Raw genomic sequence first — 25,170 nt, 5'->3', positions numbered from 1 at the left:
GGCACCGAAGCGGCGTACGGCATGGACGAAGAGCCGTTTCAGATAAAGTTATATTCATTCATTCATTCATTCCTTCTTCGTCCTCATCTTTTGAAGTGCTTTGTATCTGTTGCTATGCAATGCCAACGAAGCCGAATCTAAACTCTTGTGAACGTAAGGCTATTCTATTTGATATCTGCATGTAAGCCATAATAGTATGCAAGTACATTCATGAAGACTTGTGTTAACTTGCAAAGTAGTAGCGCTCAAGGGCTATGGTCAAAGCCATGTGTGAAGATTAGGTACGAAATAGATTTTACAGTGACTGCTGTTATAAGCTGCTCTCTGTCCCAAATTTATGTACAGCATCGAATGTAGCTGATATCACATGTTCTGCCCAGCTTTTAGATTTGAACCTAGGTCTGCGGCATGCCAGCTGACCACACTAACCACCAAGTAACTTTTCTTCCCCCCCTCACATGGCACTTTTTGCAGCTAGCACTATATTATGTGGACCTACTGCCACCACAAACAAATACTAGACCTTTGTGTGGCTTACAATGAACTCGAGTATTGCAGTAGTCGCAACAAAGCCCCTCGAAAAAAGCGGAACTGCAATATTATCAGGCCTTGTGAAAAGATTTCTCGATAATGAAGAACGAGATAAATACTGCCGTGATTAAAAACCTTACGAGCACTCACTGGCACTGTGCATAGCATGCCAAGTACCGTTGTCAGTGCTTCATAGTTCAGCAAAGCTGCATATATTCTGGAACCTTCCTGCCAGGGTGTGCCTTGCCAAGTTTTTACATCTGCTATTTCTGTAATCGTTCACTGCCAAGCTTTTCAACAAAGCCACCCTATTACGCAGACTTGTACTAGGCAGTAAAATAACTGAAACCTGGGCAAGTTGGTGTACACCCATACAAGGGTCACAGTTTAGGTAAGTGGTGCTGGTGTTTGTCTGCTTTACTGTGTGCCTTGTAATGTTGGTGCATTGTTTTGATGACTGCTCTAGCCACTTGTATTGTACTACACAGATTGCTAAATAAAAGCACACAGCGAGTTCAGTCTGATGAGCAGCTATTGCAGTGTTCTTTCCCACGCTCAAAACCTGTTCTCCGCTCTTGCGATGTACCCTCAACTCGCTTATGCTCAGTTCCGAGAGAACAGCTGTGCATCTGTCATCAAGGCCAGGCAGCTGGCAATAACATGCTTTTGGTTTGCAGCTGTGTTGTGCAATAATTTTGTTTTTGCTATTAGCAGCTTGTTTTTGTTTTGAATAGGATAATCTGTATAATTTTATACTACTACAGGAACTTTGACATGTTGTGTCCGACTACTTTTAATATCTTTAGGAGTGCATTTCACAACACAGGCACAAGGTATTCTTTATTGAAAAACTTCAGAAATGGAAAACGCGAAGTGTGACAAAAAGCAGACTAGGCAGTCGTGTAAGTTGACCAGGAGATATCTGCGACAGAAATTTGTCATGGAGATTGACGTCTCAATGCTTGCAGATGCAGTCTTCCTTTTCTTAATGAGTATGAATGTATTGTGGAAAAGTAGCCAGTGCTTTATATAAAAAGAAGTTACTATGGATCGACGACCTTGCTGAAGTACTTCAGTTTGTCCGCTGGGGTAGGAATAATCTGCAGGAGAAGAAAGGAAGAAATGTGTGCAGTTTATTCAAATTGGTGAAAAATTCCAAGCTTAATGTTACCACAGCCCTTCCCAATATCAACGCTCACTTCACTGCAAGCTTAACACAAGACGACACTTCCAAGCTGTAAGCAGGTATTGATTCAGGAAACGCAGACGGACTGCACTAGTTCTCGAAATGTCCCAGCTAGTAGCTTTCAGTCACAGCTAAACTAACATCAAGAGCAACATATCAAACAGGATTAGTGCATTGTTTGTAATTCAAACTTTTTCCAGAACAGCTTCAATGCTGCTGAGATAACCAGCACATGTCAAAGTGCAACAGCAAAACATGCAATGGACTAAAAGAAAAAGGTGAGAGTCATGTCATCGAGTCTTCTCTTTGTCCACAGTATGCGGCTGTGACATCATGCTACACCAAATAGCCTGCCATTCTGCCCTTTTTGAATAAGTACTACTATTCCGAAGGCCTTCCTTCAAGCTCCTTTCACCAGTGACAGCTGTCAGTAATGGCGTGGCAGCAGAAGCTGATACATCACGGAATCTTTAAAAGCAAAGCGTTCTTTGCAAACGCTCCAGGCTGGCTAGTTCACACACAATAAAATACTAGTTTAACTAGCAAATTGGCTTATGTGTGACCCCGTCTGTACCACCCCTACAAACGTTCTAGTTACTGGCTCTGTTCTCTACGAAATTACGCACTGACACAAGAAACAATATCTAAATATCTTCACTGTAACAAATACATGCCATCGAGTGCATAATTCCTTTATTAAGACAAAAGCTTTCTATGGTGTCTGGAGAGTTTGCTCGCTTGGTTTTTCGCAAAATAAAGTGGGAATACAATTTATCATTGCACTATCTCCAGGATTGGGCCACTTTCCTCGGCAAATAACCCTGGAGACGGCGTCATAGCAGAGTGGGCTGATACCAGAGATAGTGTAATCTGTAGTAGGGGTGTTCTCTTGCCTCGCAGGCATATAATATTTATGCTGCAAAAAGCTATGCATAATGTGACCAGTTCTATATTAATCAAACACTTAACAAAAGTTTCGCTTCACATAAGTCTCCAATATGTGCATTGCACCTGCACAATATTTTTCTTAATTTTTTCAGATGATTACCCCTTTCAGGTGCCAGTTAATTCTGTTGAATGAAAACTTACTTTCACTGCATTTCTTACATCTTCAGAATAATGAAAAGCATACAGCTGCAGAATAGATCAAGAAATTTGAATTCTTTAGTGAGTATTGTCAACCTTACAGAATGTGGACTTCATGCGAAAGCTTGCTACAGGAACATCAGATATGGGAACATCAACTAACTTCAATTTTAGCAGGCTTGAAAAGCACCTATTCAGCCACTTGAAAATTGTGGCTAGTGCAACACATTTGTGAAAAACAATGAAAGAAGTGAACCTGCTACATACAACTATATACTCACCCTAAGCACAAGTGCCCAACCATCTACTTTCCCACTTGTTTTACTGAAACATTTTGCACAGTTCCAATCGGGAGTGTTTCAAGATATATATGACACATTTTAAATATCATTACTTTCATTGATGCTTTTGTTGGTGCTTGGCATACAACATTGTGTACACAGCGCTCGAAAGGGTTAAGTTACTCATTTCTTTTCACCTAAACATAAGAGGCACGCAATGTTGCCATACCGTATCTCCTCCAGGCTTCCATCCTGCAGGACAGACCTCTCCATGCTTGTCAGTGTACTGGAAAGCCTGCACCAATCGCAAGGTCTCATCCACAGATCGACCCACTGGCATGTCATTCATGGTGATTTGGCGGAGGTTGCCTTTGTCGTCAATGATAAACAGGCCCCTGAAAATATTAAGGTCAGTATTAGAACCAATTGCAGCGCAATATTTGTGCATCACTTCGTTCTGCACGCTGACCTCAGTGTGTGGCCGAGGTCTTCTAGGTAGACACCATAGTCTTTGGAGATCTGGTGAGTGAGATCGGAGAGCAATGGAATCTTGATAGGTCCGAGACCACCCTGTTTCCTTGGCGTGTTGATCCTATAAAAAGCGTGCGAGCGTAAAAATCGTGCATCAGCAAAGTGGTAGCGGCATTGTTTCTTGACAAATAACAGCCTTTCTAACAATATGCCAGGATCAGGCCCAAGTGAAATGATCTCAAGTTAAGCAAGGCTTCAAATAACAAAAAAGAAAAAAAGTGTTCTTGTATGCAGCACTCCATAGTAGGTATCTGAGAATTTCACCGTACCATTACACCAATAATTAAACATAACGCAACAAAAGTATTTTGGTTGTTGAAGCACAACCTTTCGCATGATTTCCAAATAGTGTTATTTGTAATATAAGGCAAATGACGACATGCCACGTACCATGCAAGGTGGGTGAAGGGCGAGTCGACGGAACATGCCACAACTTCCGTATTCAGAGCCTTGAACTCCTGGATGCGATCGCTAAATGCGATTATCTCCGTCGGACAGACAAACGTGCTGAAACGAGAAACGGGTCCGAAACACCATCTGGTGTGAGTGAAATCCCTTGGCATTAAGTTCGCGTCACCGCGGTTTGTATTATAATTCATACTCACAAGTCCAACGGATAGAAGAAAAACACCAGGTACTTTCCCTTGTAGTCCGAGAGTTTGAGCTCTTTGAACTCGCCATTAACGACGGCGGTTCCCGTGAAGTATGGAGCCGGCTTGGAGACTGCAACAGAATAAATAAGTTCAAGTTGCTTTTACAATATCCATCAATGCAGAACTTGAATTCAGGAGCGTCGCAGCTGATGAAATTAGTTTTGCAACATCAGCGGCTTCTTAAGAGCACTGTTATAAATCTGCATAAAACTCAGCGATAATATGTATTTGCAGCGACGTAAGCGCTTGCGAGTTCATATTTAAAAAATCGAATAAAAGCACGACATGTTCCAAAACGTGCAATTTGTGATGAGAGTGCGCTGTGTACCGCAAAAAACACGCGCACGTTTTCGAACGTTGAAGCCGACGCCGGCATGTAACACGTCACGTATTAATACTCACTCTGGGTTTTGCTCCAGTGGAGGTTATGTGCTGAAGACTTTGTGTTCTCTTGCGGGTAGACCTGGCCGCCACCATACGAATGACATGCTTCCTCAACACAAGCGGTCAGCTGTGGGCCGATTACTAATGAGAGAGCGATCAAGAGCCACCTCCAGCTACTTCCCGGCGCCATCCTTGATTGCTACTACTGCCTACGCCACCACGCCACGACCACGCCAACCACGCTACTGTTTTTCTGCAAAGGCAAGAGCGCGCGCGACTCTTCACCTTTCTATTCCTCTCTGTGCCCCTCTCCCAATAACGCGTTGCCAGAAGAGGTCGTTATAACACAACAGCAAAATTGGCGCGCTTCTTAAAAGTAAGTTGAGTAAAAGAGTGAGGGAAAAGAAGGTGGTGGTGAGAACACATGGCTGGTCCAAAGTGCTGTCAGTCAGGATGCGCATAGAAATCGGGGCGGCACTCGGGAAGCGAGCGACGCCGGCAAATACGTCAGATTTTTCACCCGTTTCTTTTAGAGCACTTTGCCAGGCTTGTGCCCTGGCATGCCCCTAAATGTTTATATTTTGCATTGATCCACTTGGTCAAATAGCTCGCAAGCGGTCATTCGGAAAACTTGCAATCTGGTTTTTAGTATTTCTAACTGCATAGGTGTTGTGTATTTATTTCAAAGGACATTTTATGCTTTAACAAAAACTTCTTTTGGATGGTGGTCCAAATAATTTCAAAGTTATGTAACAGTTGTCAATGAAGAGGGGAGACAAAGAGGTTTACTATTTCATGTTATTCCCACACCTGCTATATAGTACATGGAAGTTAACAGCACCTGTTTTAACCAAACCTGTGAAGATTTGGTAATCTTCAGCTCTGGCAAGTGGCCCAATGCCATACACATTTTCTTTACTTCACTACCATAAACACCACCACATTTTACTGTGGATTTCTACCCATTACAATCTACATGTTTAAGCAATCATGCTGCTATCTTCACAATAAGTGAATATTTTTATTACTGATGGCTATATTATGAAGATAAGTGAAAATAATGGCAGCTCCCTAGTCACTGGGACTTGTAAACAGAATAAAATGGACAGTTTACTACTGTAACATAATGCAGCCTTTCTTGTTGGCTGAAATATTTTCTAGGGTACTTTTTCTATTTGGTGCTCTGAAAATGAACTGCAGCAGCTCATTATGCTCAAACGCAAGTACAAAGCACGTAAGTCAAATGTAGATATCTTGCACTGGTGAATTCTTTTTACAAAAGCTTTCTTTGTTTTTCCTCACATGGAAAGTAAAAGGTGGTAGTTGCTACCTGATAAGCCATTAGTTACACCTAACTTCAAAATCTTGCTTTGAGTTTTCTTCCTTATTTTATTTATAACATGCCTTCTCCTCAAAATCTGAAATGAAGCTTCTTGCTTTGTGTTGAACCTTCTTGACTGCCTCTAACAGTTTAGTCAGTTACCTGCAAGTTACTTACATGAACTTGGTTGTTACATCTAAAGTTCAAGGCCACGAACATAAAAAACAATATTCTGAATTAGTATTAGTGTCATCAATATATCAGGATAAAATGATAGTTTGCTTATTCTTTGAAGACTGAATTTGCATGTACTTGGTAGATTGCCTTTGTTAAATGTAGAGCTACGGTGGCATAGGAAGTAATGTTATAGACAAAGTCAAACTCGGTGCACTGCAAGATGTGTCGAGATTTGCACAATACATCTATCAGGTGGTCAGACCAATTTGACAACCTTTTGCTTGTCCTTTGCCACACACAGCATCACCTGGAAACACATTGCCAAACAGAAAGTGAAATCAATTTGTTCTCCTTTAATATTTTCAGAGCAATGAGATCATACATTCACTTTCCTACATCTACAAAAACTGAATATGGGAATAAGCACATGTGAATGCTGTGCAGTGCTGCGTATTTACAGAATGTACAATGCATCACAACGTAAAGTCAAAGGGCTCAAACTGTCTTCGAAATTCAGCCACCATTGACACTTCCTCGTCCCGGGACATTTTGCAGTCCTTCCAGTCTGCTTTGTCTGGCAAGTTGAGAACTTCTTCACAGGCTAACACTTCTCTGCCAAACTGAAGAGGGAAGTTTTTCTTGATCCTGTGCAACAACTTGGTGTTATCAAATTCCATATAAAAGTACGGTCGTCCAGGGTCTACAATCTGGCGCAGGCTTGAGTTTCGGGGTATTTCATCTAAGTCAACACCAAGTGACATGCCGTAGTCCACTAGCACAGATTGGAGACCAGACATCAATGGCTCAGGCACAGGCACAACCTGAATCTGCAGGTGGGAACTCTTGTAGTTCCTTTCGAAAAATACAGGTCGCTTCCCTCTCGTCTTGAAGTACTGCTTCAAGCTTTCCTTGAACTTTACAACATCTTCCAATGTCTCTTCGTCCAATTCTACTGTACTCTGATGGTGACCGATAGGGAGAATCAGCACGTGATCCGGAGTAAGTGCTCCCTTGGCCAGCGCCAGGTAACAGCTTTCACCGATGCTGATGACCAGGTGCTTCTCCACCTCGGGACTCGCCAAACAGAACCAGCAGGGCCCCTTAGGGGCTGGCGGAGGGCGCTTCTTGCGTTCCTGCTGGCCGCCGGCGTCACGATTTCGTTTTTTACCCTTTTCCGCAGCCGGCGTGAGGTCGTAGAAGAACTGTTGCGACTTGGACGCATCCTTGAGGTCCGACTCGCTGAACTCGTACGGGCATTCGGTCACGTCGATCGGCTGCTTCACGAGTTCTGCACTCGGCATGACCGACATGGGCGCGATCGAGAAAGCGTACAGCCACTTGGCCTTTGCCGCGTTGCCGACGGATGCCAGTGAAATGAATCGTGTAACGTGGCGAGCTTGTTCTTGGAGTATCTTGTGGTTTCTGTAGGGAGTCCTCTCGTAGTAGTTTCCGGACGACGTAAAGTGGTATCTAGGTCGAAGAAAGTAGGCGAGTAGAGAGATGATATCCGAACCGTTTTCTTCTTCAGCGGACGCGGTGTGAGCATATTTGCTGACGTTTTTGGGCCACTGAGATGCGATGAATATATCTATGCCCTTGTGGCTTGTGCTCTCGGCGATCGGGGACAAAAACTCCAGCGCCTCTTTCTTGACAAACTCGCCTCTGGCAGGTTTGTCGTTCTTACTCTCGTTTCCGCAGAAATAGGCGATTTTCAGCCCCGAAGCACCGGTGAAAATTCCTCGAGAACCCAAGTGGACGACGTTGTCCGCGAGGTCCGACTCCGAATACGAGTCCGGTGTGACGCCAACGGCGTATGTCTGCAACGGGACTTTGCGCCCGCTCAACTTGTACTGAAGCCATCGCGAAGCGTCGGGCCCGAAGAAGTCGCCAACACAAAGCAGCATGTCGAACGGCCCGTTCTTTTTGTTGACGTTGGACACACGGTCAAAAAGTTTGTCAAACTCGCCGCTTACATCTCCGCACACGAGTATTTTCATGGGCGACGCCATTGCGGTTCTAGCGCCGACACTGGAGTAAAGCTAGTGACGGAGATACCACTGTATGGCGGTGTTCATTGAACAAGCACAGCGCACGATCGCTACCTTCGCAGCATTCTCGACAGTGATGCACCCACAGAACAAGCCACAACCGGCGTAACGTGCAATCCAATGTTTGCATAAACTAAGAAAAACACATCAACTACAACAGCAAAACAATGAACTAGGTTGCCCGATTGTGATGTGCGATCATGGGTTTTGTGCCGTGAGCTTGTCAAACTGAAGACAATTTTCTTATTCACATTTCATTTTCTGCAACATTTGTTCAGCTTTTTTTACTCATATTTATGTTGTAATGGTGTAACACATTCGTTTTTTTTTTTCCCAAAATATGTAGAGTCAAAATGTGCTATATGTGAACAGTTTCGGTTTCGGAACACAAGTCTTGCGTTTCTGCTTGTGTTTCCCTGGTAACGCGTGTTTCTATTCGCTTGCTCCTTCTCAAAGAAAAGACGAGGCGGATATGGGGGCATGTGCTTCTATAAAAACCAAAAGGTGATGTTTATGCGTATCCCACTGCGACCTACGGCTAAATTGTTGAAATTTCGTCATTGTGCTCCGCGTTAGTGCATCTCTTGTATTTGATACACCACGTGGATTTGTGTATTACATCGTTCTCGAGTAAGGTGTATGCGCTTTATCTGTGCTGACGTCTAAACGTCACTCGTTTTGCTTAAGATATTTCTATGTCGGTATCCTACACATGGCACTAGGTTCGGGTATCGCATAAGTCAAATATATTACGACAGCCTTTTTTGGCGTTATGCTGTCTAAGATACACGTCATGTTCCTTTTTGCTGTTTCAGGCACATCACGCTTCTCATGATTGGTCTTGACAACTCTGGAAAGACATCGACAACGAAGCACCTGTTGAGAGGTACACATGCAATGTTGAGCAAAATATAGCCCGAACAATTTGCCAATTTGTGCTGCTCGATGAAAGAAAGAAAGAAAGAAAGAAAGAAAGAAAATTGTGCCAATACGTTTTGCGCTGAGCATCTAAATATATCGAACAAACTAGAGCCAGTTTTCATCGGTTTGGTTATCACAATTCCGGACTCGCGTTGTACCATTTGTCATTGTTGTAATTACGCGCCTGCTTTATAAGGTTTTCGAGCGTTTAATTGGTCTTGGTAATGAAGAGAAGACATTTGTCTTTTGGAATTTCCTGACTCGTTTACTTTATTTTACTTTTTTATTTTATTTTTTCATTCGTTGGCTCTTCGTAACCTACCTTTCGAAAGCGAGCATGTATTATCGTCGACACGCGATAATACATACTCGGGTTTTTCGTGGCTCCGGTTAATTCGAACCACCTTATTTGTACACGTGCGCTGCCTGAAATAGACTTGATGGCTGTCGCTTATATCTCATCGTCAGAAAAGGCAGCACTGTTGTCGATGTTTTTTTTTTTTCTTCCTTTACCCGCTTCGTTGTTTTTCATATCAGAGAACACCTGCAAGCACGGCATCACGATACCGGGTGTTTCTACACATACATTTGGTAATATTTAAAAATAGCCGTTCTGGAATAAAAGGACGGTTCCTTCGGAAACATTCCGCCAGTGGTGGCGACCATGGGGTGGCGGCTGATACGCGATAATTAGCGGCTCTGCGCTCCTCGCCGCCGCAGCGGCTGTCCATTGCTGGGTGACGCAAGCAGAACGTCGCCTCGAGAGCCGCGGCTTTGCGCTCGCTGCAGCCTCCCAGTTTCGGTTTCGCGCGCTCTGATAGGCGAATTTCATCGTGTCACAGTTCCGCGGGTAATCGCACTTCTCCAAAAGTTGATGTAAGACTTGTACGGAGAACTCGCTTCAATTTTTCGATTACGATGAGATCGCTGAAACAAAACGTTCAAAAGTTCATTATTGCGTTTTCGTTAATTAGCGACTAATTACCACTTATCTGCCGTCACCCCATGGTCGCCACCACTGACGACGTGTCTCCGAATGAACCTTCCTTATATTACAAAACGCTATATTTAACTGTTACTTAAGGTGTTCGTAGAAACACCCGGTATATAAAGAGCGTAAACGGGGACTACCCGCCGTGATGACTCCGACGTTCTGCTGCTGGTCGCATGTTCAAATTCAGCCCTCCGCAGCTCCGATGGCGGGTGAAATGCAAAAAAAAAAAGAGAAAAACCACTCGTGTAGCGCGATTTGGACGCACGTTAAAGAACCCTACATATATACAGGTGGTGCTGATTAATCCGGAACCCTACACTATCACACCTCCTTTAAGAGGTTAAGCGCCATCGGTCGATTGATTGTTCAGTTAAACGACTGTTGCGCAGAGGGCAATCCTGAGGACGTGGTTCCGACGGTGGGCTTTTCAAGCGTCCAGACGGAGCGCTGCGGCTTCCACGTGACTCTTTGTGACCTGGGCGGCGGCGCGAAGATCCGCGCCATCTGGGAGCGCTACTACGCGCTCGCCCACGGTCTGGTGCTCGTGGTAGACGCGTCGGCGACGCACAGAGCACTGGAGTGCCGCCGCACCGTCGCGCAGGTGCTGGCCGACCCGCGGATCAGCGGGAAGCCTCTGCTCGTGTGAGTATATATACGCACGCCCTGTGCATACAGTGCGGTCAATTTTAAAGCGAAAGCTTTACTGGCCCCGAACTTGCGATTTCGGCATGGCGGTGCTCCGAGGAGGCACATGACGTCACAACGCGCGCCTCGCCGCGGATATTTCTCTCTCTCTCTCCCTAGTCACTACTGCGCACGCGCCACTAGTAGCACCGAGCCACAGATGTTCCGCCGCAGCGCCGCGCCTTTCCACCTCCGCTGTTTGTATGACGTCACTCCGCGTTCTTCGTTGCGCTCGCCTCCACTCGCTTCGCCAGCTGCGTCGCATGCCTGATAACATGTCGGAGCATTGAAAAGGAGAGCTCGCGTGGGCCGCAACCACAGTTGAGGCGGCAGTATGGACGGCGACAATTTTGATAAGCAAGAGCAGGCTTGGAATCGACATCGGAACGAGATGAAGAGGAAACGAATCGCCCAGGAAACAGACGAACAGCGCGCCGAACGACTGGCTAAACGCCGCAACATAGCTACATAGATAACCAGACTAACCTGGACTTGCAATCAAGATTAACCAAGGCTAACCATGCTATGCCTTAGCTTTCGCTACGTATATCCTGGCATAGCCGATCTAAGCCACTGCCATTTTTTAGAGCGCAGCTCTTTTGCGTCCGTTCCTGGGTTTCGCGTCGTCGTCGGCGTTGTCGTCGGCCTCGTAACCAGCTCCGCCCCCCTTTCATCCCCCCAGCGCTAGCAGCGACCGACTGATACCGCTGGATGCCGCTGACGCCGCTAGAGAGTCAAGATAACGTGACTGCATAGAACACCGTCGCCGCCATGCAGAAAGAGGAGGAAAGGGTCCCCCCCCCCCTGTTCTTGTGTGGCGGATAGGGTGCTCTTCAGTTGCCGACGCGCCGGTTATTTCACGTAGGCCCCGGCACGTCGACGAATACGTGACCACCTTCCCACGGCTAGACCTGGTTCTTAGCGCTGCGGAAGCGAGGGTATCATATTGTTTGTGTCGGCATCGGCGGCGTTGTCCCTGAAACCAACTCCGCAGCTGGGGTTGACTCACTATCGGCGTCAGCGGCATCAGTCAGTCGCTGCTATCTCTTCCCTCCTCCCTTTATCGTGTTGTCCGCTTGCTGCGCGCGCTTCTGCCCCCATCGTTTGCCGCTGGGTGTACACGCCGCCCCCCTCCCCCCTCTTCCTGCGAGTCTCCGGTTGTCAAAGCGCCGGCTCGAACTTAATTCCTTTCTTCGCTCCTCCTCCAATGCAACCCCTGTGCGGTGGCAATCAGAGAGCCAGATCGGTGGCGGCGGATCTGTATATGTGCACCGCCCGAGCCGAAATTGCCGCTGCCGTTCGCCACTGCGAAATTATCTGCCAGTTCTTTCTGAGCCATGAGCGAGACGACCGATGGAAGTCCTCCGTCTGCTGCTGCTGCTGCTGCTGCTGCTAAACGAGCTGCCAGAGCAGAGGCCCAGCGCCGTCGCCGTCAGAATCCAGAGGTGCGTGCCGCCGAAGCAGAAGCTTACCGTCGCCGCCGTCGAGATGATCCAGGAGTACGGGAAATATAAAAAAAAAATTCTGTGATAGCGCATACATGTGTTGCTCGATTTCTTTGCCTCAATCTATCGAAAAGGTGAAACAGCTTATTTGCTGCGCTCAAATTTCGCATTAGGAAGTAACGTAATCGTCGGGAATTTTTTTTAAATGGAGTGCTTTATGCAATTGTGCCGGCTGCAGAGATGGCAATCGATGCACTGCACAGTTGCGTAAAAAAGGTGCCCGCGCCAACCAGCCACAAGTCATCTGCTGAGAAGCCAGGCAATTGTGCGCTTGCCAATGCGAAAAATTCGCACGTACGTGCTCTATACATATCACATGTCCACTTTAACAACGGACCGCACTTACATAAGCCGAATTACCGCGGAAGTAGAAGTGAACTTCACAAGACAGTAGTCCTTTTCAGTGCCTCACCATATATGTGTACAGTGCCACAGTTTCTACGCTATTCCTTCTTTCTTTTTTTCTTCTTTTTTAAACCTGTGTATGAACGTAACTAACGCTGAGACTGTTACTTTACGTCTTCGCTCACGGTCTGACGAGATACCGAAATCGACAAGTCGCTTCTACAAGGCCACATTTCTTTGTCAGAACCAGATAAGTAATTATCTGTTTAGACCCTTTCTTTATTTATCCAACCTTACTAAAGTATTCACTTCATCATTTAAGCGTTGATTGTCATATGGCTGGTGCTCTGGCGATTGTAATTTCACTTGGCGACGAGTCCAAAGTCAAGTTAAGACGACGAATCCGTGTTGGGGCTATTTGCTCATTTCTGCTGCTTCAAGGGCCAGTTGTAATTTACATTTCCGCAGGAATTGTTTAATATCTTCATAGTATTTTCTCTTTTTTTAAAGCACGCCTTGCTATTTAGCAGCGAGGAGGGGGTTCCGAGTGCGCTCGAATTTATTTTTGCTAGCTTGTCAATAGAGTATAGAGTATGTCAATAGAGTATAAATAAATGTACCTGCTGGTTGCTTCTAGCGGCTATATGTCCTTAATAGGGGGCAGTTTTGCAAGTTTGGTTTGCGGCCGCTACGTAAGCACTGGCGGATCCAGACAAGGGGGTAGGGGACTTGCGTCCCCTTTCCTTTTCATTTTCTCATTTTTTTTTTTTCATGAGAACCGCACCCCTCCTTTATGCTACCATGGCTAGCATTATGAAACATCGTTCCAGCGCACAATTGAACACGGACGAGAAGAGAAAGACAACACGAACGCCGGACTTCAACTGAATTTTATTCATGAAAAACAGGGCTTTATGTACACAGGGGGAGGGAGTGTGGGGATGTGTCAGTGCTCCTTCTGTTGTACTCGGGAAAAAAGAACTTGATTATCTCAGGGCAAACGGGTGTGTCGAATCAGCTAGGTAGGGCGGGAGATGAGCAAGATTGTACTGAGTGATGTAAAAAAGAGAGGGAAAAGTTTTTCTTTTTTTCTTGTTTTGGTTTGGCACCTCTGATGACTGTTGCCTAGACCAAGGAAATATTTTTGAGTGGTCCTGCGCACTAGAAGCCCCCCACTCCCTCCCCCTGTATACACAAAGCCCTGTTTTCCATGAATAAAATTCAGTTGAAGTCCGGCGTTCGTGTTGTCTTTCTCTTCTCGTCCGTGTTCAATTGTGCGCTGGAACGATGTTTCATAATGCTAATCATAACCAACTAGCCCAGCTGTCCATACTTAGCTACCATGGCACCGTCCCTGTACGTAAGCGTTGCCGCTACACCCGTCTACACGGTTTAGAGTAAGTAGACGTATTTCATTTGTTCACCAACTGGCGTGCCTTCCATATGTCACTTTTCCTATCCGATAGCGCCTTGGCCTCTGTCAGCCAAACTTACATGTATAACCGTTTTCGCTACACGTGCAGATTGCTCAACAAGCAGGACCTTGAGACGGCCGTCGACGAAATGGAGATGTGCTCCCTGCTAGACCTGGAGAATATGGTCAACCAGCACAAGTGTCCCACCCGAGTGGTATGCTCCTCCGAGCCTCGCTTATCTGCCTGTAGCACGGGGCAAGAAACATGCTAGCAGTTATCCCCCCTGATGAGTCGTCAAAGGGAACGGGAAATTACATAACACCAGGATAAGGTTATGCGCAGAAGAGAAGTACATACAGAAAGCGGATGGTATACATGCCGCGGCTGGACTGGCTGTGCGACGGGCGCCATGGGGCTTTAACGGGCGGGTATCGGTGTCGCACGGTGCGATCTGTTCAGGCTGATGAAGCGGACTTTCAAATCAAGGAGTACCATGACGTCGATTCCGACGGAGATCTTGTACCGCTTTGGCAAATATCGAGTTTACGCGCCGACTTCTTTGTTCGCTTTTTGCCTTTTCTTGCACGCCTGGCTGATATATATAGTATTCCCTAACTTTGGGTCCCCTACTTCTAAAGCTCCAAATTATCCCTACTTACGTACAATAAATGTCTCAGAGAATGAATTATCGCGACGTCATTTTTTGGCGCTCTTCACTTATCCGTCGCCTCCGAAACCATGGAGTGCATGTCAAATATCCCTCACCAGTGAGGAGGTATAATTTATCCCTCTGGGAAAAGGTCTCTCGCATGCCGGGCTGACAAAACGTGGCGTTAATTTCGACTACAGGGTGTGCCGCCTCCATCGGAATGCGGTAACTGCGGACGAGGATCGAACCCACGACGTCGTGCTTAGTAGCAAAACACCATAGCGACTCAGACACCGCAGTGTGTGAAACAAGTAACGGTGGCACAAATGATGCCGCGTATTCCTGTTGTATCTTATTTGATCATATTCGCAATGCGAGCTATGTACGCGCTGTGGTAAACTTTCGCGATTCCCGAGATGAGCGTCAATATGGGACGTGCAGGAGAACTGCTGCGCCATCAGATTCGGCGGTCGAAGGCGCAAGAGAGATCCGGGCATCGATAAAGGATTCCAGTGGCTCCTGGGTCACATTGCCCGCAACTGGGAAGAGCTCAAGGACAGGGTGGAACGGGACACAGCGCTGCATCGTGAGCAGGAAGAGAGGGACAAAGCGGAACGCCTCGCCAGGGTCCAAAAGGCGAGAGAGCTAAGGTGAGCACAGGTGTCGTATACCGCACGCTTTTACTTCCAGCCACTTGTACTTTGCAACATCTGTGAACGATGCGGCTGCTTCTCCGCGTCTCTCTCCTCATTGTAGAAAACGCACTGGAGCGTAGAAGGGTGGATCCGCGGTGGGGCACGTGCAACTAACGTGGTACTCTGCCTTCCTCAGGCATATCACCATGCCGTACTGTGATTTGAAAATAGTTGGGCACAAATAAGCGATCACAAGCGAGGACTAATACAAATTAGAAATGATCGCAAGAAGGCAGGCTCACTGCACAGGACGAATGTTAAAGGAAACGATGAATATATCACGCGATTTGCTGCTTGTTTGTTGTACTTTGTTTCTTCTCATGGTCGTTTGCACGAGACTCCTTTTTTACCGTTAGCTTTGCGTCATTGTAGTTCAATCAACAGGTACTGCGTAGCTGAAATCACTGTTCTTTCGAATCGGAGGCAACTGTTGTCTTTGCGACGCCTGGTGCGTGCGAGCGAGTCACACGAAAACGCGTTTCTTAAAGCTCGCTTCTGCGCAACAAAGTTTAATACGTGGAGAAGCTAGCTTTACAGGTTCCCAAGCGTCACTCGCGCCGCTGGCTCTTGCAATCTTCTCCGCTCTCTTGATCAGTTTGAGCTGGTCGTCGAGGGCCGTAGTGCCTCCCATTGCTTCCTCGTGGTGTTGTATGTTGTGCAGCATCCACTCTCACGTCTTGCAGTGATGTAACCGACTTGCGTCGACGCCAGTGCACATTTCTACCTGTAATACCCCATTTCTTTGTACATTTCTTACTTCGATTTCGCCCCCCCCCCCCTCTTTCTTTCTTACTTAATAACCTGTTCCACCGAATGTTCTGGTCAACCTCCCTTCGTTTCTCTTCTTTTCCCCATCTCTCTCCTGCTTTTTTTATGGCTTAAAACAATGGAGTTTCATGATGTCTGCGATTACAACCGTCATTCATTGCGCTATTTCCAGCAACAGTAAACTTTGCTCGGCAATGGGCTGCTTGCGCACGGGGTCGACAAGACGCGAACACTGCCATTTGGTGCACCATACTAACGGCCATGCTTACCAATAGCTTATTATAGCAGTTAAGGCTGAATTTTCTGTTTTGGTTGAGACGTGTACGCACTTTGCCACACCTGACGTGGGAAAAAATGTGGAAGGCAGCAGCTGTAAAAATGAGCAACGTTATTGATACGTTTCAACGTCGCCCCATGGAGCTGGCCTCTCTGCCGTTCGTGAAAACAGTCGGCCTTATTTGCATGGCGCTGGTTTTTCTTTCAAAAAAGTTGCCACCGAGATTTAGTTTCGGGTGTTAATTTTGCTGCGAAATCAGTGAAGAAGCCTGAAAGATGCTTCACACAGCTTGATTGCTTGTTCGCCGTCATTTCTTAAGTGCGACTGTTCTGCATTGGCCTGTGTGACGCATCGCAAGATATACAGGGTGAACATTTTTAAGTGTTATGGAATTTTTAACAATAGCCTGTTGCAGACAACGTAGTTCTAGTCCTTGAGAAGGATTATCCTGAGAGGCGGGCATTACTTACATGAGAAATCGAAACACATATTCAACTAATTAACAAAAATCCAGTGAATACATTTTGAATTAATTACATTACGGTACATATCACAACTTACAAATTGTAGCCGGTAGAGTTTGCAAGGCGTATCCACTTATAATGAATTTCCAGAATGATGTCCGTTTGCAGATATGCGTCATCAAAGCTGCCCAAAAAATGCACAGTCATTCTGCTTACCTTTTTAACAAAATGCTCTCTTGTGGATTTAACCACAAAAGAAACTAAAACGACCATGTATTTCGTTCCACACTTTGGGAAATATCTCAAAACTGGTGTCATCCTGGAAATTAATTTCAAGTGGATACGTCTTGCAAGCTCGCCGACTACAATTAGTAAATTGCAATGTGTGCCGCAAGCAATCAATTGAAAAGTTAATTATTAGATTTTTGTTAATTGTCTGAATATGTGTTTCAATTTTTCATGCTTCAATGTCTGGCTCTTCGAATAATCAAGCACAAGGACAAGGATTGTGCTATTTGCCACAGGCAATTTTTAAAAATTCCGTAAAACTTAGAAATGATCACCCTGTTGACAAAATGTTGATGACAAGAAAGAGACGGCGCCTTAAGACACAGAAACTATAAGAGGAGAAGGCATACAGCTGAAGTATAATTTCAGAGTTCTCAAGTTGCCGTATACAAAGTGGATGTCACAACAAAAAAGTGTATATGTAACAGCAGCCAGTCGCGCGGCAATTTTGTGCGTATTTGCGGGCTTCTTTCATGTTCAGAAAAATACTTTTGTGCAGCACATATTGAGCAACAGAAAGCTGTATCAGGAGTTTGTCATGTTGCTCTACAATTTTCGCATTGCCACTTTTCATCTAATTATAATATTTGAGAAGTTGGCTAATTAAATATGACTAATTATCTAATTAAGCGGAATGAAAAAAAAATATCTGAGTAGATCTCCAGCGATGGCAAACAACATTACCATGTTTCTGTACAGCTACGTGGCATTTGCACATTTTTAATGTTTGGCTGAAATTACACGGGACACCCTGTATATGTGTGTGTGTTTGTGTGTGTGTGCGTGTAGTAGTAGTAGTAGTAGTAGTAGTACATGCGGGCACAATTATCATTAGGTGTTCTTTAACCTTTCTCGCACAGGGCCAAGGCAAGTAGAAAGGAAGGCAGCATACCTGAAGATGAAGGGGACAAGAATGGCAATAAAATAGCCAGTTTCGAGCGTGAGCAGGTGGAAGTCACGGTGAGGAACAGCTAGTTCTCTTTTAACATTTTTGCTTCACATTCTTGCTTCATGTTGGTGGGGGTGCTGTGTTTATACCGACAAGAGGAGTCGCACTGCAATTCAAGACGTCACATGTCACGACGTCCATGGCTGCAGAACTCACGGCTCTGCGCAGTGCGCTTCAGTTTATTAACACAGAGAGTCCTAGTACATGGGCCGTGTTTTCTGACTCAAGACCGGCTTTACAAAGCATGCAGTCAATTCCCAGATGTGAAGCTAACAGCTAGCATACGAAATCGCGAAACTTCATCACGACGTCAAACAGAAAGGCCATGAAATTATTTTCCAGTGGCTACCTGGCTATTGCAGGATCAGTGGAAATGACTAAGCAGATAAAGCTGCTTGAGAGTCACATCAAGAACAACAAATTGTTCCCATTCCTTTTTCCAGTACAGGCACCGCAAGGCAGCTTTGTCACCTGACGTGAAAGCTCTCTTTAACAGAGTGGAACACCACAAATATAAGGCGCATCAGGTTGTACGAACTGAACCCTTTGCTACAACTGACCTCCACCTGGGCTTCACTGACATGAGGCATCGCTTCTATACCGGCTGTGGTTGGGAGTGGATTTCACGAAGGCGTACACTACTTTGATTGGAATGACCGACAGTGCTGCATGCGATGTCTGAGACGTGGTAGAGAACATCGAACATTTAATGTGCCATTGTCATCGATTTCAGTCGGAAAGACAAACATTATCTATCGCATTACGACGACTGGACGATCGGCCGTTGTCTGTGCAGGTGCTACTTGAAGACCACCCCCATCGCTCGTCGGCCCATATATAAAGCTATGAAGGCACTTTTGTCTTTCTTTAGGGCGACTGGCTTTTGTGAATGTCTTTGACTAGCTCAGGCCCTTCGCATGCATGCACGAGCTCACCGCAGCTTTCCTCCCCCTCCTCTCCCTTTCTCTGTCTAATCTTTCTATTCCCTCTTTCCCGTACCCCACAGTAGCATGGCCAACCAGACACATTTCTGGTTAACATCCCTGCCTTCTCTCTCTATCTCTTCCCCCCCCCCCCACTTCACTTTGGCGTTTTCCCAACTTTTTCCAGGGGAAGAAGAAACGCTACTTGCTCATATTGCATAGTATATACAATATGCGTGTGCATGATCGAGTGTCAGCGAAGACATTCAGTAATTCTGTAATACCAGTAGAGCAGCAGCAAAGTTGAAGAGGTTACATTACCAACAAACACATTAATTGCACCAGCGGACATGAGAAGATGATTGTGTATAATCTGTTTATTATTCAGTATAATTTAATCTAATTATGGGGTATTTTTCTGTCACTTGATGGAATAGATAGTTTCGTACTGGAGAAAATTAGGCTATCGTCTATTTCTTGAATTTCATGCTGCAACCTCAGCATGGATAGGTTAAGTGTAACATCAGAGGTATTAAGGTACTCCCCCCCCCCCCTCCCCCCCTCGTTTTTTGATCGTTTTAGCACACAGGAACAACATTCTCGAAATCTGCTAGGTTATTTAACCTTTATTCCAATAAGTAGCTCTTTATCAATAAACAATTAACTACACCGGGGTAGTGTAGCTAGAAGTGTCCAGCATACACCCTAACCAGGGGCTTAACCTGGACATTAGTTCCGCCCAAAGCTTATCTAATAACATTGGATTCTGCAATATTGTCAAATTCATTGTGTTGTCAACTATGATTGGCTCAGGGGGCTACTATAAATTGCCTCTCCGATTAGCTCAAAATGCCGCCATTGCAGAATTTGACATGAATTGTGAATTTGACATCACAGACGCATTTGACAATGTCCCAAATAGAATGTCCCTCGGACACTACTATATTGTTGAATTCTGCAATGGCGGTGTTTTGAGCCAATCAGAGAGGCCATAGCAGCCTCCTGAACCAATGAGAGCTGACAAGATGATGAACTTGACAATATGGCAGAATCCAACGTTACTAAATCAGCTTTGGGCGGAATTAATGTGCAGTGTACACCCCTGGTTAGGATGTATGCTAGACACTTCTAGCCACCCTACCCCGGTCTAGTTAATTGTTTATTGATAAAGAGCCACTTCGTGCGTCCCATAGTTCTTGTGTCCATGTCCTTTATGAACAACTCTGTACATAAATATGGCGGAATTTCAGTGTCGAGAATAGCACTTCGGAGTAAACACCATGGTGAACGCTGTCCAAGTCGATGATCTCATGGCAGACTAGTGCGTGAACACTTCGGGGTGGTGTGTCCATTGCAAGTGTTTTGTCCTTGTGTCTTTTCTGGCTTGCCGAGCCTCCTAAGTCTCACGGCAATAGTAGAAGTTCGGCTATTACAGAAGCCTACTTTCAATTCAGATTAGCTTAATATTTATCCTTAGCGTTGCTTTTTCAGTATTCCCTTTAGCAATCCTGTGCCATCTTCTTCTTACCCAGGCTGAACGTCCTGGGGAGGAAGATCCACCGGATGAGAAGAAGATGGAGACACCCGACGGTGCCCGCATGATAGTCGTCAGTCCCGTTCAGAGCCATCCAACAGACGGCGACGAAGAGAAGCGCAGCCTGCGCGAAGGTTGTTGCGAGGAGCAGCTCTCGAATGACCACCGTCCGTCCACGCCCTCGAACAAGATGCTGGGACTTTCTCTCTACATCTCCGAGGCGTCCTATCCACCGATGACTCAGATAGAGATGTGATTGCTCACCATGCGCGCCTTGAACTTACTCTCCTTTTACGGTGTGCAATGTCACGTGTCTGCCTTTTTTTATCTTCTGTGCCACACTATCTACCCGGAAACAATTATGCAGGCTTGCTGTGAAATCCCATAGCATTGAACGCCTGTAACCTGTCTATTAATTCTATTAATCATCTCTACTCAGCCACACTGCCTGGGTGTGACGTGTCAACACATCCTAGATAACATTACTCAGGAAAAAAAAAAAGAAAAGGTAGCCCTGGGCTTTTCAAATCAGGCAGTGTGTTGCACCACTTTGTGCGCTATATAGGTGTGTGTGGAAATGGACTTACAGAATATCATACAAAGGTTTGCATTCTCCTATTGCTCATGCATGTGGCATTTTAAGATGGGGTATTGGAAGCTATTCCTCATATTATATGTCTGTCATGAATGTTGGTTGATTTCTAAGTTTACAGGCACATCCTGATAAATATGTACATATTCAAATACAGGCAGACCTTGTGTTTGAATATAGACTTGACCAGAGACATTAGAGAGGAAGGCACCTGGTGCCGTGTTACATGGTCCAGATTGGCTATTGGTGGGTGAATTATCGAAGTTTAGAATACAAATAAAATATTATGCACTATATGTACATGAAAATGAACTATTCGCTATTTTGGAATATCGACACTAACCAAATATTTCACATTAACTGAATGCTAAAGTTGGCTTACTGTTTTCTATCTGGTAAACAAAGTGTCATAAATTATCAGAAGTGAAACAATCAGAAATAATTTTAAATCAATGGAAAATCAAAATGCAAGCTTCGTTTTCAGTTTCACAGCAGAACCCTACGTGGCAACCTGCGATTTTTGCTTGTAGTCTGCTATTTGGTGTCTCTTGCAGACTGGTCATCTAGTATTTTTATCCTTTATGCGATGAGCAGTGACGTTTTCTTTACTATGGGCCCTTTTAAATGTACGCAAGGCACATAGGAGCTTCATCAGCTATTTCTTTTCTTTTTCAGAACTTGTCATCTCTTTTTCATTAATCACTTATTTATTGTTTTTGGAAAGTTAGTCATATAGGGTGTTTTCGTTTTTTTAGCTGTGCCAAATATTTAAAAATTGCCTGTGGCAGATGGCACCTTTGACCATAATTACTCGACAAAGCAGCTGTTACTTCTACAAAAAATCAACACACTTAATTGGATAATTAACAAAATTACATTAATTAACATTTTATTTAACTACTTTATGGCACATATTTAAACCTACAAATTATAGCAGGTGAGTTCGTAAGGCATATCCACTTGGAACGATTTCTCAGGACTGCGCCAGTTTTGAGATATTAAATTTCAAAGTGCCTGATGAAATGCATTGCTGTTCCAGTTACTTTTTTAAAGAAACCACTGTTTTATGCATTGAAGTCCAAAAGTAATTGGAACACCTATGCATTTCGTTGGACACTGAAAATTATTATCTTGAAACTGGCGGAGTTCAGATAATTTGCCCCAAGTCTTGCAAACTCATAAGCTACAATTCGTAGATTAAAATGTTGCATAATTAAGAAGTTAATTAGTATGAGTATGTTTAGTCAATTAAATATTTTGATTTCTCATAGGAGTGGTGACTGCCTGATCGAGAAATTCAGATGAAGGATACTTGATCTTGACACTATGCTATTTGCCACAGGCAATTTATAAAAATTTGGTGCAGCTAAAAAAAATTAAAAAAATACCCAGTATAGCAGCCATTCGTCCTTGAAAAGCTTGTTTGTAACCACACTCTAAAGACGTTGAAAGGCTATTCGCTGCTATTTTAATGACAATGAGTGATCTTGTTATTAAAATTGATCCTATTGTCTGTGCTAGTTCGCCGTCCTTTTTTTTTTCCCTACCAGCGCAAGTGTGGCACCAGGTTGCATTGATATAAATATTTCTGCTGTAAATATATATATGCGTCTGCGTTTAGCTATTCAATATTCAATACTTACTATTTGTACTTGAAAAGGTTGACTTTCGTCCACCTCTAGTCTGTGCTTAAAGCTCAAGTAGTCTAAAAATGTGAATCTGTGCTGTGCGCATCTATGGGGCACAAGTGTATGTGGACAACTCAAGTGAATGGTGGTACCAGGACGTGCATTCAGCAAGGAACTGCATGAGCTATCCAATCATTGTTGCTGTTGACCCTTTCTGACCTTTCATGACCCTTTCTTTGCGCACACTGCCAGTTCCAGCTTTCCCTAAAGAGCATGCAAGGGGAACAGTTAGAATGGTTTCACAAGTACAGCTGCATTTTGTTTCTTTTAATGGAGCTGGTGCACCCTGTGGTGTTTGGCATGTCAGTCACGATTATAAGTTGGTTTTGCCTAGTTTTGCATAATGTTTTAGGAGAAAAAAACGTAACGTTGACCTATAAGGATAAAGTATATTCATGGCACGGTTTTGTATGCATGCCATTAGTTCGAAAGAAAGGAGGGGGGTTTCATATGTCTTTACATGAACTTGCTTTCCTCATACAATCTGTAAAGCGTTGCACATTGCAGTGAGAAAACCACACACTTATTTCATATTGGTGTAAAAAGCACACTTTGCTAAAGTTTTGATGAAAACAGGCTAGTCAAAGTCTGTTTATGTAAAACAGTTTATCATCTATTCACAGCAAAAATTGAACATGTCACGGTGATAAATGATATAGCCCCACTGTAAGCTTGCAGAAGACAGAAGCAAACCCAATAGCTCGCCTTTCACTTCTACACTTTGTTTTCTGTATAAGAACTTTCCATTCTGGAGCTAACTTCACACACTTCCATCATCAATGCATTGCCGTTAGAAGTGTTGTACGGCTACATTCACAAGGTTCTTCGCATCCTGTTATTGTGCAATTACAACACCTTCATTTTGTTATTAAAGCTTAACAAGGTACTGTGACTGATACGTAACATCAGTGTGTGGAACTCAAGCCAAAGTGCACACATCCATGGTATATTATGCAAGCTTCTTATTGGTTGCACACTTTCCAGTCCATGCCAGGAGTGGAAATTACTCAAGCAGTCGGCATTCTAGCATCACAACACAGTTTGCATTTTATGTGGCGACACAAAACACGCAATTATATGTTATAAATTTTATCTCTGAGAAAAATAAATAAAAATACGTCACTCTCAAGTCCAACTGTTCCAATGTTGGTTGGTCCCTCTGCTTGTTTTGTTGCCCTGGGCATTCATGACTAGTCTTCAGCTGTCACATATACATCGTGGTGCACGTCATTGGGCGGGTACTTGTGTTTTTGCTACAATAAAGCTTCAAAGCTGCTCTTTGGTCTCTTTTAATCCGAGCTGGAACTCCTTGTTGGTCGGATCCAGTGAAACAGCCTTTTCCATGTCGGGTAAAGCTACATCAAAATAACCTGTGAACAAAGCACGAAAAAGAAATTCTTGAGTGGTTTGTATAGACATCGTTAGCAATCAACACCCACCACATTTGTCAGTCCCGTATACAAGGTTACTGCGATATTCATGAACACGAAAACAAAATAACGAAGATCGATGTTAGGAACAAAATTTCCACGTTCAGAGTATGACATTTAGCTATCTCGTAACAAGTCGGTGTTCTTTTAATATTTATGTCACGTAGCTCAAAGCTGTGTAAATGTACAATACGTGTACAAAACACCATACAATACCTACCACACCAAACATTGCATACACTATACATTCAAGCAAAGCCGTATGCCGTATCTTACCCATTCTGTACTTAACGGTCCCACGATTGAAATATGCCGCCGCCAGAGAATCACAGTAACATATGGCTTCAGTGTAATCCTCCACGGCTTTGTCGAATTCTATCATCCTGTAGAGTATCTGGCCGCGCTCGTTGTATGCCAGCGCAAGCTCGTACTTCCTGAAAGTGGCAGCGAATAACGTGTGTGCACCCTTGTGGAAGAAGCTATATATATATATATATGTGCTCCCGTAAAATTAATTTAGAGGCTGCTAGGCGTCGGTCACCTGCGGTTTAGGTTTTCAGCGCTTCCTGACTCGGGCTCCTGGCTTTCCTTCGCATCTTGAAGGAGGCGCAAGTACTCGCTCTTTTTCTTTTCAATCAAGTCGTCAAGCTGCACCTTTTTCTCCTGTTTAGTGGGAACATCGCCAGTCACCGAATCCATACGGGTTATCATGTTCACGCGACAATTATTGCGACACAGGTACACAGGACACGCTCGCATTCAGACACACGCCGGTTGCTGGTAAGATCGGCTTTGGTTTAGGTTGGATACAGTTTGGATTTGTTGCAACACAAACAAATGTATGGCAATAT

At 44.6% G+C, this 25,170-nt stretch overlaps 4 protein-coding genes across 4 annotated transcripts; 1 reads left to right on the top strand and 3 right to left on the bottom strand.

The window, feature by feature from the left end:
* Positions 1-1,356: 1,356 nt before the first annotated feature.
* On the bottom strand, positions 1,357-4,914 carry LOC142585207 (peroxiredoxin-4-like). The gene is made up of 6 exons (XM_075695769.1): positions 4,671-4,914; positions 4,221-4,338; positions 4,006-4,122; positions 3,554-3,676; positions 3,314-3,479; positions 1,357-1,631 (listed from the first exon to the last, which is right to left on the bottom strand). The coding sequence occupies exons 1-6, from the start codon at positions 4,840-4,842 to the stop codon at positions 1,575-1,577; spliced, it is 753 nt and encodes a 250-aa protein (XP_075551884.1). The 5' UTR covers positions 4,843-4,914; the 3' UTR covers positions 1,357-1,574.
* A 1,569-nt stretch (positions 4,915-6,483) lies between these two features.
* On the bottom strand, positions 6,484-8,375 carry LOC142585205 (CWF19-like protein 1). Its single transcript, XM_075695767.1, has one exon. The coding sequence runs from the start codon at positions 8,157-8,159 to the stop codon at positions 6,624-6,626; it is 1,536 nt and encodes a 511-aa protein (XP_075551882.1). The 5' UTR covers positions 8,160-8,375; the 3' UTR covers positions 6,484-6,623.
* A 261-nt stretch (positions 8,376-8,636) lies between these two features.
* Positions 8,637-23,781, top strand: LOC142585206 (ADP-ribosylation factor-like protein 13B). Its single transcript, XM_075695768.1, has 7 exons — positions 8,637-8,702; positions 9,014-9,084; positions 10,503-10,755; positions 14,171-14,276; positions 15,153-15,361; positions 18,064-18,163; positions 20,608-23,781. The coding sequence occupies exons 1-7, from the start codon at positions 8,671-8,673 to the stop codon at positions 20,863-20,865; spliced, it is 1,029 nt and encodes a 342-aa protein (XP_075551883.1). The 5' UTR covers positions 8,637-8,670; the 3' UTR covers positions 20,866-23,781.
* A 50-nt stretch (positions 23,782-23,831) lies between these two features.
* On the bottom strand, positions 23,832-25,116 carry LOC142585209 (uncharacterized). The gene is made up of 3 exons (XM_075695774.1): positions 24,861-25,116; positions 24,596-24,753; positions 23,832-24,259 (listed from the first exon to the last, which is right to left on the bottom strand). Exons 1-3 carry the CDS (start codon positions 25,076-25,078, stop codon positions 24,156-24,158), a joined length of 480 nt encoding a protein of 159 aa, XP_075551889.1. The 5' UTR covers positions 25,079-25,116; the 3' UTR covers positions 23,832-24,155.
* Positions 25,117-25,170: the final 54 nt, after the last annotated feature.

Source organism: Dermacentor variabilis, chromosome 6 (assembly GCF_050947875.1).
Source record: "Dermacentor variabilis isolate Ectoservices chromosome 6, ASM5094787v1, whole genome shotgun sequence".
Classification (NCBI taxonomy): domain Eukaryota; kingdom Metazoa; phylum Arthropoda; class Arachnida; order Ixodida; family Ixodidae; genus Dermacentor; species Dermacentor variabilis.
This window is presented reverse-complemented; position numbering and strand designations above follow the sequence as displayed.